The sequence below is a fragment of the Chiloscyllium punctatum genome, chromosome 1, assembly GCF_047496795.1.
Source record: "Chiloscyllium punctatum isolate Juve2018m chromosome 1, sChiPun1.3, whole genome shotgun sequence".
Classification (NCBI taxonomy): Eukaryota; Metazoa; Chordata; class Chondrichthyes; order Orectolobiformes; family Hemiscylliidae; genus Chiloscyllium; species Chiloscyllium punctatum.
In genome coordinates, this window is record NC_092739.1 from 29282999 (window position 1) to 29297433 (window position 14435).

At 37.6% G+C, this 14435-nt stretch overlaps 1 protein-coding gene across 6 annotated transcripts in view; it reads right to left on the bottom strand.

The window, feature by feature from the left end:
• Window positions 1-14435, bottom strand: part of LOC140485480 (5'-3' DNA helicase ZGRF1-like) — a 92209-nt gene that overhangs the window by 54135 nt on the left and 23639 nt on the right. For 3 of the 6 annotated variants that reach the window (XM_072583781.1, XM_072583870.1, XM_072583694.1), the window contains exons 9-15: window positions 11163-11255; window positions 8870-9061; window positions 7714-7849; window positions 4770-5410; window positions 4422-4560; window positions 1837-2021; window positions 569-768 (exon numbers count right to left, since the gene is read on the bottom strand). In XM_072583781.1, coding sequence (XP_072439882.1) covers window positions 569-768; window positions 1837-2021; window positions 4422-4560; window positions 4770-5410; window positions 7714-7849; window positions 8870-9061; window positions 11163-11255 — 1586 coding nt within the window. The remainder of the gene's footprint in view (window positions 1-568; window positions 769-1836; window positions 2022-4421; window positions 4561-4769; window positions 5411-7713; window positions 7850-8869; window positions 9062-11162; window positions 11256-14435) is intronic. The other 3 variants (XM_072584131.1, XM_072583963.1, XM_072584048.1) reach the window with 2 other exon arrangements.

Below are 14435 nucleotides of genomic sequence, written 5' to 3' on the forward strand. Positions count from 1 at the left end.
ATGGTTCTACCTTTTTCAGTAACATTATCATAATACACAATACTAGCAAAGAGTAACATCTATGTATGTTGGGAAGGCGATTGTGTAGTGATAATCTCACTCGACTAGTAATCCAGAACCCCAGGCTAACGCTCTTGCTATGGCAGATCGTAAAATTTGAATTCAATAAAATTCTGAAATTAAACTCCTGATAGTTGTCATAAAATCACTGTAGGCACAGAACTGGCATACATGTGGCACCAGACCCAAGCAACAGCGTTGTCGCTGGGCAATTAGGGACAGGCAATAAATGCTGGCCTAGCCAGAGAATCTCATATACAATGAATGAATGTTTAAAGAGTATTCAAAGTGGTTTGCTAAACTATTTTCCAGAACAAATGACCAGTACAAAAAAGTCATTTACGCACAGCATTCAATTTTCCTGTAAAATAATACTTTGCATTTCAAAAGTGATTACATTTCATCCATGTTTCTGAAAAATAAATATAAATTGAATTCAATGCAACAAAAAGAAAAATCATCAAAAGTTGTTTCACTAACAGCAAACATAAACAAAAATAAAGCATACCTTATATGAAGCACACATTCACTGTACAGAGATATGTGCTGACTTCTGAGGAAGGCACCTAAACTCTTAGCGTCAGACAGTTTTAACTTAGACCGGGGGTCCACATTTTGCTCCAAATTAATGAGTTGTATGTCATCTAACCACTTGAAAAACTTACACTGGTTCGCTTTTGAGGCATCACAAGTATAGAATAAACGCCCCTACAAGAATAAAAATGCAATTTAAATTATAGCATACCATTCTTTCAAATAGAAAAAAAGGAAATATCTAAACAGTAGCCTGAGTTACAGAAAATGCCACATATTTCTGTTTGCAATATTAAAATGGTTAATGATTGCCAGAGAACCTGTGTAAGTCTTTTACAAAAATTTTTCAAAATAAATTACATAATACACGATTCTTAGTGCTTATTGCATCAACTTTAATCATTTTGAGTAATCTGTCCACTGTTTTAAAAGAAAAATAAAATGTTTAAAATAGCATATTTAAATGATAACAACACCCTGCCAATATTTCAGTAAGTGAGTGCAACATGGAGTTATAAAGATCAGGAACATCTGAAGTTCAAATACTTTGTGCTGAGTGAGTTGATCTCAACTCAAATAGATTTATTGGAACTGGACTCAGCATTCAGACTATGAACAAGAGTTGAAGAAGCAGCTCAATTAGAATTCATAGGTCTCATTGCTATGAATGATTTTAGCTATAAGATCATTTTATTTAGCCCAACTATAATGTTTCCCACATTCAAATAAGTCTGGGTTGAGACATGAAGAATAGTAATTCAGGTGACATACCAGAGAATTACATGGCATTGGCAGACTGCTGGTACCTCACCTGTGTGTACATTATTCATTTGTGACCTCCACAATGAACTTTAGCATCTAATTTGAAGTCTGGAAAAGGGAGGTACAAGGAATTACATGGATACAAATGGAGCTAGGTTGAGACACAATACAGGCGAAATTACATTTGTTCACTGCTGTATGACACACCAGACGTGACGTTCTTTTAAAAGTAACTTAACAGAATATCAGAAAAGTGTGCAATAGGTGACAGTAGTTTTAAAGGCTGCTTTGCATCCACATATATGTACAACTCACATAATCTCTCACATCTTCAACTAATATCCACACTTAACCTATCTATCTAGGTCAAGATCAAGCATGAAAACTCTGGTTAATGTCTCCCTTGTCAAGCAGGAGTTTGAAGTTTAAATTGTAACAAACACATTTATAGCAAAAAAAACTATGTGTTAAAAATATTACCTTATTTGGACCTTCCTTTTTAACCATGACCAGCTTTGCAGGTTGCTGATGTTGGCAAAGTGGAACAAAATTTTGCTCTTTTCCAGCAGTTCCTGCTTTTTCTGAAGAATAGTTGGATATGTCAACTTTTGACAATGCTTTGTGAAGTTTCTGAGATAGTTCAAAGAGCCAAATGTTGAGGTGTTCTGAAAGAATGACAAGCGGAGTACATTGTACTGATTTCACACTGAAGAGTTTCTGTGTTAAATATGTAGTTATTGGAAGTAGCAGAAGAAGTCATATATCTTACACAATAGAAGGCTACCATATTTAGTATCTTTATTATTCCAAGTCAAAATTCTTCAGATGGATTCTACAATATAACAGCAGGAAATATAAAATAAAGTTGCCATTGTCCTAGCTCGTGTGTGTGTGTGAGATGACTGGTGCTAGTTCAACCTGAGGTTTACAAGAGAGGTTGAGCAGGATAATCCCTCATAGTAACCTCAGGTGGTATGGGAATTGAATCTACACCATTGGCATCAATCTGCAGTGCAAATCAACTATCCAGCCAACTGAGCACACCAGTTGCAACACTGACTTCCATTTGGAAGAGGCCCATCCAACTGTAAAGAAAATTAGATGTAGGATGAACCCCAGAGAGGGGTTGGTCGCAGTCTTGGGACCCAATGGGAAGGGATATGTCGAATCAGTATCTGGAGGGTTTAAGATGTCTGGAAGAGGTGGAGTTGGAGTTGTGTGTGTGTGAAGTTCAGTGATCAGTTTAATAGTTACCCAGGAGTCAGAATAGATTTTTAATTGTCAAACTTCTACTAGATAACAATTAACTTAACTGCAGAGTAACCCTTTGAATTCTCAGTTTTAAATGGATGCTTTTGGAGGGTTCCTAGTGCAGGGGGAATGCCATTTGAATCTTAAATTTCCCAGGGTCTACTACTCAAAGGATTCTGTAGAGTCTCAACAAGCAATTCAATCTATGCTGTAGAAGAGACTATCTGGGCATCAGATAATCCAAGCCATTGTCTGTAAGGTTCAGTTGTGTGCGTTTAACTAAGTCAGTCCGTTGATTGATGAGTCTGTGAGACAGCACTCCCAATTTTGACATAGCCCTCAGATGTCAGCAAAGAGGACGTTTTGGAGTCGATGGGGGTGATCTTGTTGTCATCCTTTCTAGTGCATTTTTGCTAATGCTGAGTGGTCCATTTGGTTTAATTGCTTGGAGACATTTTAGTGTTTTTGATAAAACTGAGTGGCTTGCTAAGCCATTTCAGAGGGTAGTTAAAAGTCAGCAATGCTGCTTTGGGTCAGGACTCACATTTAGCCAAACCAAGTAATGTTAGATTCACTTCCCTAAAGCACATTAACAAGCCAGCGGAGTTTTAACTTTGGATTTCGGATTTTTTAATTGAATTAAAATTCCCCTTTCCACCATGGTGCAATTTGAACATTACTTATGTCTCTGGATTATTAGTCCAGTGATAATACCACTAGACCATTGCCATGTCCTTTTATTTTCATTTTATCCCCTTATCCATCCTTTATGGAATCCAGTAACGTTAGTTAAATACAGGGCTGCTGCCAGGGTGTGGCTTTCTAGTAACTCAGCTATTTAAGCAACTCCACATCTGTGGCTGGACAGTAAGTGCTGACAGGCCATTCAATGTTGGAGTCTCATGAGGTTGGAGATATAACTCAACTGACTGCGCAACTCAACATTGGGAAAAGGGGAACAGTTCAAAGCAACCCCATTGCTCATGCCTTCAATGCATCCCTTCTGACTGACGCCTCTGCACACTCCCCACCCTGCCCCCACACTCAGCTTTGGCCTGGGGCCCCTCAGCAATTCTGGATTGCTAGCAGCTGTCACCACTCCCAATGATGGCTAACGGCAGTGAACAGCTGCTCAGTTCGAACTGTCCAGCAACTTTCAGCAAGAGGGACTTCTGTAGCAGGGTAAAGAATCCGGTGAAAGACCTGCAGGAGCACATGTTATACCCCCATGGAACTGACAGGAGATCCCACCAGGTCTCCAATTGCAGGGAAAGAATCGCACCTTAGGTCATCTAAATCCAGCCCACAGAGGTTATTGCAAGCAAGTCTAATCCTGTTTTGCACCAAATTCTAGCAAAAATTATTGGATAGCAATCAGCCCTGAAAGTGCTGGCTGTTCTGGTTTTACCTTCTAGCTCTGGATTTCTGAAGTGATATGCACGGCTGACTTCCATTCCACCCAACAGCAGCTAACTCAGCATTGATCAAGATTCCCATAATCAGAAATCACTTAAATTAAGTTACACTGAATATTATCAGGGATTACCAATAATAGACTTGACAATCACTTGTAAACAAAAAAAGGATAGTACTTGTCTATTGTGTAACTAACTAGCAGATTTGAATAGCTTTTGAGCCAACTTCAAAGCCAATTTTTCGAATGAGAATATAAGATACAGGAGCAGCAGTAGAACCCTGGACCCTACTCCAATATTCAATATAATGGTGGCTGACCACCAATCTTAATTCCAATTTCCCACCATATTCCCATGTCACTAAATCCCTTTAGTGTTCAAAAAAAGTATTACTAATACCTGTTATAGCTGCTGTGAAGACCTGTCGGTAATGGGCAGGATTGAGGAAGGTAGCTGGAATTGTTATTTGTCTCTTAAGAATCTTTGTTCTTTGTGAAATATCTGCTCTGGGAAAGCTCAACTCTGAAAGTGAGATAACCTGCAACAAAGAATAGAGACCTTAACACTCAGAATCAAATCAGTGTATGTTTTATTGCTGACAAGCTTAAATGCCCTTTTTATTGTGCTGATCTTATAACTTCATATACAACTTTATCACTGGATACTTAAGACAGAAAATACAAATAAAACTTCTTGAATGCAATGTAAAAATTAAGATACCGAGACAAATTGAAGCTAGAGACTTGCCTCAGAAAATTTCCTATTATGATTTGTGTTGCTTAATACATTGTGTTGGTTATGGGTAGAATTGATGATTGGCAAAGAGCATGCTTTATTTACTCGTAAGGTATTTTCATGCTGTTTGATCAATTTGTCTTTGATCAGCTCTACAGAAAAGGAATCATTTACATTGTCCTGAATTCCAACTATTCTTCCATCCTCTTCCTCAAATGCTGCCGTGTCAAACATTCCTTCTGCATCCGAAGTAAAATCTTGTGTACCACAACTGCTACTGTTTGGAGATACTGTGATTTGATACTTTTGCCATTTGCTAGTCTTAGTCTGTAAAGTTCCTTGAATATTGATTGGGTTTGCAACAACATTATCAACACAAGTTTCACAGTTCCAACTCATGGACTCAGAGCTGACTGTATTTTCTGAGTAGTTCTGTAAATCACCTTGTCCACTGTTCTTCAAGTAAATAGTTGAGCATTGGTTATGCTGATCTGGTTCAATTATACCTGAAAGACTTTCAAAAGAACCTGAAGCAAGAGATTGGTCATTGCTTTTCTCTGTTGTTGGAATGGTAACAAGTGGAGTTCTTAGTCTGAAAGCTGATTGGATTCTTGATCCTCCATCATTCACAAAAATATCTGGCCTTTCACTTCCTGTGAAAAACAAGGAAATGAGGATATGGTTGCGTGCAGTAAATAACACAGGTTGTGAACATCACTAACCAAATACGAGAGAGTGACATCATCTGAATATTTACCTCTATTATCAACCTCTCTCCTCTACTCCTTTCACCCTCATCTTTAACAGTAAATGCGAGGAACTCATGAGTATGTTTGACACTAGGATAGTCATTATACCCTCAACTACCTTTTCTGCTTTCCTTACCCCTGATCCTGCCAAGCCAGATGCTTTCTTAAGATTTCCTCAGTCTGGCTATAAACGCCCAGCTCACTCTAAATTATTTCCCATATCTATGCTCTCTGAATTTACTTTATTACTAAGATGCATCCCTGTTCCCTGGAAATACTCAGAAGGTCTGGCAGCATGTGTGAAGCGAGAACACTTTGAACAGACAACCGAAACATTAACTGTTCATCTCCCCACAGATGGTGCCAGACCAGCTGGGTTACAGTCATAGAGATTTCAAATCTCAGAAACAGCCTCTTTAGCCCATCATGCCCCACCAGTCACCATGCATCAGTCTATTCTAATCTCATGTTCCAGCACTTAGTGTGTAAACTTGAACGTTATGATGTTTCTAGTGCTTATTTAAATGCTTGATAAATATCTTGAGGTTGGTTCCTGCCTCTACTACTCTTTTAGATAGCGTATCTGGGCACCATCACCCTGTGTGAAAATATTTCTTCCTAAAATCATAGGAAAGCAGGAACAGGAGTAGCCCATCATCGAATGAGATCATGACTGATCTGTGTCCTAACTCCATATATCTGCCTTTGGCCCACATTCCTTAATAGTTTTGCTTAACAAAATAGCTTTAAATTAACAACTGATCTAGCATCCACTGATGTTTGTGGAAGAGAATTCCAAACAGCTACCACCCTTTGTTTGTAGAAGTGCTTCCTAACATCTCTTGAATGGTCCGGCCCTAATTCTCAGACAATGCTCCTTAGTTCTAGAACCCTAACCAGAAATAGTTTATCTTGAACTACCCTGTCTTTTCCTGCTAATATTTTGAAGACTCTGATCAGGTCATCCTTTAAACTTCTAAATTCTGGAGAAAACAGACCTAATAATTTGTATAATTTCTCCTCATTACCTTACTCCTAAGGTCAAGGTGTCATTCTTATAAACTTATACTGTACTCCCTCAAGGCTAATGTATCCATCCTAAGGGGTGGTGCTCAGATCTGCTCACAGTATTCCAAGTGACATCTAACTGCAGCATAACTTCTGCATCCTTATTTTCCAGTCCTCTAGATACAAAGGCCAGAACTCCATTAGCTTTCTTGATAATCTTCTACATCTGTTTGTGGCATTTAAATATCAATGCACCCAAACCCCTACGTCTCTTCTGGACATCTACTGTATTTAACTTCATACCAGTTAGGAAATACCATGATCTAAGTTTTCTTGATCTAAAACAGATAACCTCACACTTGCTAACACTGAAATCCAGCTGCCACAGTATTTCCTATTCACTTAGTCTTATTAATACCACTTTGTAATGTTATGCTATAATCTACACTGTCTACAATGCTGCCTAACTTTGTGTCATCAGCAATTTTGGATAGGTGACTTTCTGTGCCAATATCCAAGTCATTAATAAATATGTGAATAATTGAGGCCCCATCACAGATCCTTGTGGAACACCACTGGTGACAGTTTGCCAATTTACTACCCTTACCATTTTTCCTACTTCCTGTCACCTGCCGCTCTGTCAATTTCCCAGAATTCACTTCCAAACCTCATGCACCTTCTTTTCAAACTGTGTCATTCTCTAGAAATTTTTTATTTCAACTGATTTTTGTTTGAACACCAACCATAGATTCCAGCCTTGCCACAAACACAAGGCCTGCAATGATTACAACAGGATTTGCTGTGTGACTTCTCCGAATGGCGACTGAATTCCTGCTGTTGGCTAAACTCTTAGCGCAGGAATGCCACCAGCAGCCTTCCCACTCTGAATTTGATCAGAGGGAAGCAGGAAGGCAGCGGGACCGATATCTTGCACCCATCCATTCATCCAATTAAACTGCATTCAATCCCAAAGAATGATTTAAGAGACAATAATAGTATTTAATTATATAATGCAATTAACACGTGCTGGAGGCAATTGGATATTAGTACAGATGACATGTTTTCATTTGCTGATGCGATAGTATGCCATAATATTCCTGTGCTTGATTATAGATTAGACACATTTTTAAGAATTATTCCACTTCAGATTTATATTCCCAATTCTGGAAATTTACTTTCTTTTGACAACAATAACTTACCACTGGTACTTGGTTGGTGGGTTGGCATTGAAAACTTAGGTTCACTCAGGTTACTATGCAGGTTATCTCTGGAACAACTCTGGGCATCATGCACAACTGTATCATCCAAAGGCACCTGTTGCATTGGAGAGTTTACCTTGTCAGAAACAAAATTCAGAAGGTTTGAACTGAATTTGAATACCGTTTTTGTAATCTATTTTCAATTATAGCCACTAATCAATATTGAACTGAATTCACTTTAGAAAAGTGTTTGGTAACAGCAAACAGCAAGAGTGCCATGGAAAAAAAGGTTTTTGAATTCAGGTTCAGATATATGTGCAGTTTATATTAAATTGAAGTTATGTATTTGAAAGCATATATATAGATTATTTTTAACTTAAGTAAAGATTATAAAACAAGCAATTTATTCAGTCAAAATAAATGGTACAGGACCATCAGATATTATCGCTTGTCTGATATAGTTCATATTCATCAGAAAAGATTTATTCAGCTGAAGAGCTGCATCTCAATTTCAGATATAATCCCTCAAAAATGACCCATCAACATCTTCCCTGTGTGATGTTAACTACTTACCCATTGTAAGCTAATGCTAAACAACAGGTATAATACATTTCTTTTAATGAAATTCAGGAATTCTCCTCCTTTGGGTGAACTGGGGGTTTCAGCCTCAGTATGATTAATAGCTCCAGTCTCTAACATATGAGACAATGATTTTGTTTATCTCAAATTAATTTAACATTGCGTAAGTTCAACTGTGTCAATTTAAAGTCAGAACGTGAACCAGATGAACGCAGCTGGCCAGCAATGTTTGACACTAAAATGGCACCAGGGAGAGGAAAAGAACAGCAATTCATCAAAGCATTGAAGTCAAGGAGAGGAAGAATTTAACAAGGATGCAGGTATTCTCATCCATTTAAATATTTAATAAAAGAGAAATATTAGGCAAAGGAAAAATAACCTTGATTATCATCATCTCAAACATCCATGTCCTCCACAGCAAAACTGAAACTTGTTTTCCTATTGTGGAAACTTGATGCAATGATTGCTGAATATGACATCTTATCAAAGCTGTGCACTGTATTAATCTATGCAATTATATGTGTTTTATTGAAAGACACTATATTTGAAAATTCATTCATTCTAATGTTAACTTTACCTGGAACCAGCTAGCCAGCACCGAATTCCTTGTTAAAGGTGGTGAAACAAAACTGGTATCTGCAGTGAGGCTCCCTGGAACTTGATGAAAAGGATCAAAGTGCTCTTCAAATTCTAACTCTTCCTGACAGACCCTGACTACTGTGTCACTTGATGCAGAGCCCTTCACCTGGTACCCTCTAAACTCAGCTGCCTGCAGAAATGCATCAAACTCTTTTCAGAAGGTTATGAGATATCACAATAATTATCTGATTTCAAGAGTATTTTCTCTAAATCCATTAAACTTTATCAAAACACAAAATAATACTGCAGTATATTCTAAATTTTAAAAACATGAAAATCATGACAAACTTTCTTGATACCAAGTTAGTGACTACGTAATTATCTGGCATGAAAATCAGCAGAGCTGAAACTTGATTCAAAGACTTTACTTAGTTGTTGATCACACTTGTAGCACTTGATTGGTTACATAATTGATCTCAGGGTCCCTGAAGCAGAAAAGAACAATACAGTGAAAAATTACAATCAGCCAAGGTATACTGATTCCCTTGCGAAAAATGGGAACTTGAACATTAAATAAGAACAAATTGAGTTCTCTACCTTGGAGTAACCTGCTAGTCACCTATCAATGCCATGTTAATTAACTGGGCTCCTAGTTCCCCAATCGTGCAATTTTAAACAAACTGTGTCCTTCTGTTCCAATTTCTCCACCCTGCTGTTATGATGACTTTACTTTTGACTTGTTTTTTGTTTCAGTGGGCACATTTCTGTTGTCTCCTTCAGCCTCTCAAGATTTCTGTTTTCCTTCAATTCTGGCTTCTCATGCATGTGCGATTTTAATCGCTTCACTGTTTATAAAGGTGCCAAGATGTGAAATTACCTTCCTAAAGTCTCCTGCCTCCCTACCTCTCTTCCTTGAAGACACCCCTTAAAATCTACCTTTTTAACCAAACTTATGGTCATCTATCTTTATATTTCCTTAGTTGCTCAGTGTCAAATTTTGTTTGATTGCACTGCTGCAAAGTACTTTGTGCTATTTAACTAAAGTCATTACATAAATACCAACTGTGACTAACACTAACCCTTGTCCATTGTAATTTATTTTTGTGTGAAAAACCTGTTGGAGTAAAGGAACTCTCAAAATTAAAACAATCATACCAAAAATATTAGTCATACTAATTTACCAACATAAAATCAATTTGAGAGAGATGCATATCTGTTCAATCCAATATAAACCTTTTCACATTAACACTGAAAGTTAGGAGAGGAGGAAGGCAGAAAATGGACCAACATCTAAAAATGGCTACTTATTTTGCTATGACATAAATTACAACTAACAGTAGGCCACTTCTGAAGAAGAGGAATAGATGAATTAGGTGGAAAATAAGACTTTTTTCTATTGTGTCTTATATAGGATTTTAATTTAAGGTCTTTTCTTTTTACTTGAAATAAATTCTCACCTTACCTTAGTTATTCTCATCTGCAGCTGTGCTGGTCACTCTTGCAAGGGGTCTGACTGTCTTCCATTCAGAAGTGCAATCATATCGCCAATGTTTAACTTACATAGTGCCACAACTTGCACCACAATTTATCTGACACCTTTAGTTTAGTAAAACTTTGCAAAAATACTTCAGAGGAATGGCATCAGACAAAATTTGACGCATAGGTGTAACAATACCACCACCAATGATCTAAACTGGATTATTTGAGTCCTTTTCCCAAGCTCTCATAGACACTTCCTCAATCATATTGAAGATGGACTTGATGAGAAAAGACTAATGCAAATTATCATGCTGCCTTATTTCTCAAATGATAACTGAACATACAGATTAATAGATTGTGATTGGATTCACATAATCCAATCAGAACAATTTGTTTTCAATTATTAATATAAAATACTTGGTCTTGCTTCGATAAATCAGTGTATTATCTTGGTAGACTTAAACAAAAGAACTTTTAACTACACTCTTGTGACTGTTAATGTTTGTGTCTACGCTGGAAAATTTCCATTTGAAGCCTGATGGTCAACATAGTCGATTTTAACATACTCAAAGCCATTCACCCAAACAGAGTTAACATCAGGCCCAATATGTTTCTTTTTTTGTTTTTAATTTCCTACGTGCACATTCTGAAGAGAGCATCTAAGCTTCAGCATCAGTCAAGTAACTTCTGGTAAACTGCGGTAAAAAGATTTATCAATGACTGAAAATTATTTCCTGACTAAAGTAACTATGAATAGGAATAAAAATTTACAAGCATTGTTGGTGCAATAAATAAATAGGAAATATTATTACCTGTAGTGCTCGAAGTGGTCTGTCAGATGCTGTCATTTTTTTAAGGCTGTTATTATCTGTCTGTTCTTTGAACGTTTCAACACATGCTGCAGCCTAAGTTTAAGGAAATAAAGAATATTTCATGCAACTAATTTGTTTCATAGCTTGGTTGGCATTGTGTTGTCCAATATATTAGTCACCAGCCACATATGGTTAATTTCATTTCTGATTGGCAAATTCCAAACAAGAAACAGATACCTTATTACATAACCTTAAACTACTGTTCAAACAGAGCATTTGAATGAACTTTAAGCTTTTTGTGTGTTAACTAGTAAAATAGCCAGACTAAAAGAAGAGTACACTTTGTTTTCCACGAGTCATTCGTGTTTTCAGACCCAGTTATTAAAAGATAACTTGTGAATTGCTAAGTGAATGCAGATTTGTGAAGTATATTTAACTGCATTCTCTGAGAACATGTAAAGTTTTTCTGATAAAATTAATGTTTGTGGCTGAAATGGTGTCAATGATTGTCATAGACAGAATTGCAGATAATTAGAGTTATAAAGCTATACAGCATGGAAACAGTCTGAACATTTGACATGTTCTTTGTGAATCTCAGGTAATTCAGGCATTGCTTCTGATAAAGAAAGTACTTCTTAAAAGACCATGGCGGGTAGGGGTTTTCTAGCAGAGCACCCTTCTCCCTCCCTTTAAACAGTGCTCCCCTTCTCCCCAATCTCTATTGAACTTGTCGAACATGTTGCAGATCCAGAGCCCTGCAACTACAATCCTTGTTGTAGGTTTTACTTCAACAGGTCATCAAACTCTTGTGCATCATGGTGGCTCTGTGGTTAGCACTGCTGCCTCACAGCGCTAGAGATGTGGGTTTGATCCCCAGGCGACTCTGTATGGAGGTTGCATATTCTCCCCATATCTCTCGTTTCTTTTCATCGTCCAAAGATGTGCAAGTTAGATGGATTGACCATGCTGAATTGCCCTGCAGTATCCAGGGATGTGGCTGGATGGATGAGCCACAAGCAATGCAAGGACAAATGAGATCTACTACTTTTAAATGTTTTATCAAAACCATGACAAAGAATAACAGCGAGAATCGTGTATTAATTGCTGCTCAAATAATTTGAAGTTATCTATTCTTTAAAAGTTTGATCATGAAGAAATATATTGATAAAGTAACTGTGAAACATGATTGCTGATTTTAAAATTGTGCCAATTTTTTTGTTGCACCTTTAACAGCACCCTCTTACTCAATTCATCCAAACAGGCCCAATGACAGCTCGAAGAATTAAAACAATTGTGGAACAAATCACATTTTCAAAATATAAACTGTATAATAGAATTTATAGTGACTACTCCTGGACTATCCTGCCAGATAGCGTCACAAAGACACGAAAAATACATTACATTGGAACAGGAATGAAACATCTGTATACAAATGAACAACTTTACTGAGACATTATTTGAAGGGACTTTGGGGAAATTAGGTAAAAGATACAGTGGAAATGTAGGATTGTTCTTTTAAAGTTAGGAGTTGTCACACATTGTTTTAATTTAAATCTGTCCCACATTGGTACATTATCTGTGCATGGACAACTGGTGCAAAAGGTGTGCAGATGCTAATGGTCCATTCTGGATATCACTTGTCACTTCTGAGTAAGCGTTTTTGCCCCAAAATGCCAAACAAAACCAAAATTACATGTTAAAAAATTTAAAAATACTTAACAGGCAATTTGACAGTTTCTTGGCAAATAGAAGTCTTTCAAAATAAACTTTTTTCATTGACCTATCGATATAAACTATTAACTAAACTATTAAACATAAACTATTAACACTGTCAGTTCAAGTGTATCCTAAAAGTCTGGGTTATCCACCACTAGAGGGCTCTCTTTCTGTGCAACAACTGATGTTTTTAGAACTGTTGTAAAAAGGCTGAATTTCCTCAGTGACCTAATTCATTGGGAATCTTCTCACCAGAATACTTTCAGAAAAGCAAGTTCGGTTCTGAGGAAATTCCAGTCAATAATTTTAACACTGACTGCAGCTTCAAGTTTAAAAGTATACATACTAATATAGAAACTTGTTTTCATTGTATTTTCTATTTGCTTTTCAAAATAAAGTGTAACCATTTTTTCCCCTTTCTCTTCTGCAGACAATTGACAATAGATGAAAGTCATCCTCCAGCATTCTGCCAAAGCCCACTCTTCACAGTACTGACTTGTGTGACAGCACAACATACTATACCTGGCAAAGATCAGTAGACTGCAATCCAGGAATTGGAGCCCTACCTCTGATACACAACATGCATGTTGTTCTTCAAATCCAGACTTTTATTTCACAGTATGCTGCTCAGGTTTGCACTTAGAGTCACAGAGATATACAGCATAGGAACTGACCCTTTGACCCAACTCGTCCATGCCAACCAGTTATCCTAAATTAACCTAGTCTCATTTGCCAGCACTTGGCCCATATTTCTCTAAACCCTTCCTATTCATATATCTGTCCAGATGCCTTCTGGCAGCTCATTCCATACAAGCACCAGCCTCTGTGTGAAAATGTTGCCCCTTAGGTCCTTTCTAAATTTTTTCCCTCTCACCCTAAACCTATGCCCTCTAATTCTGGACTTCCCCACCCCAGGGAAAACACCTCGTCTATTTACCCTATCCATAAGCCTCATGATTACCCTATCCATAATCTCTCAGCTTCCGATGCTCCAGGGAATATGATGTTCATGCTCCTTCATTGGGGTATCTTCTTAATTTTGGATACTCAGTGTTGTCATGCTAGTTCACATTATAAAACAAAACGACAGCCAAGTTTCGGGTATTCTAGCTCTAATGTAATGAGAGGTACGTCGGGTTCCAAGCGATCGATTGTGTTAGGTGACTCTCTAGTCTGAGGTACAGACAAACATTTCTGTGCCCAGCAGCAAAAAATCAGAATGGTGTGTTGCTTCCCTGGTGCCAGGATCAAGGATGTCTCGATGGGCCGAATGGCCTTACTTCCACTCCTATGTCTTATGATCTCAGAGAGGGTGCAGAATGTTCTCAATGGGGAGAGGGGCCAGCAGGAGGTCATTGTACATTAGAACCAACAACATAGGAAGGGAAAGGTTGAGATTCTGAATGGAGATTACAGAGAGTTAGGCAGGAATTTAAAAAGGTCCTCGAGAGTAGTAATATCTGGATTACTCCTGGAGCGGACAGCGAAGAAGGCAAACAGAGTGTTAGCTTTTATTAGTAGAGAGATCGGAACCATGAGGTCATACTATAGTTGTAT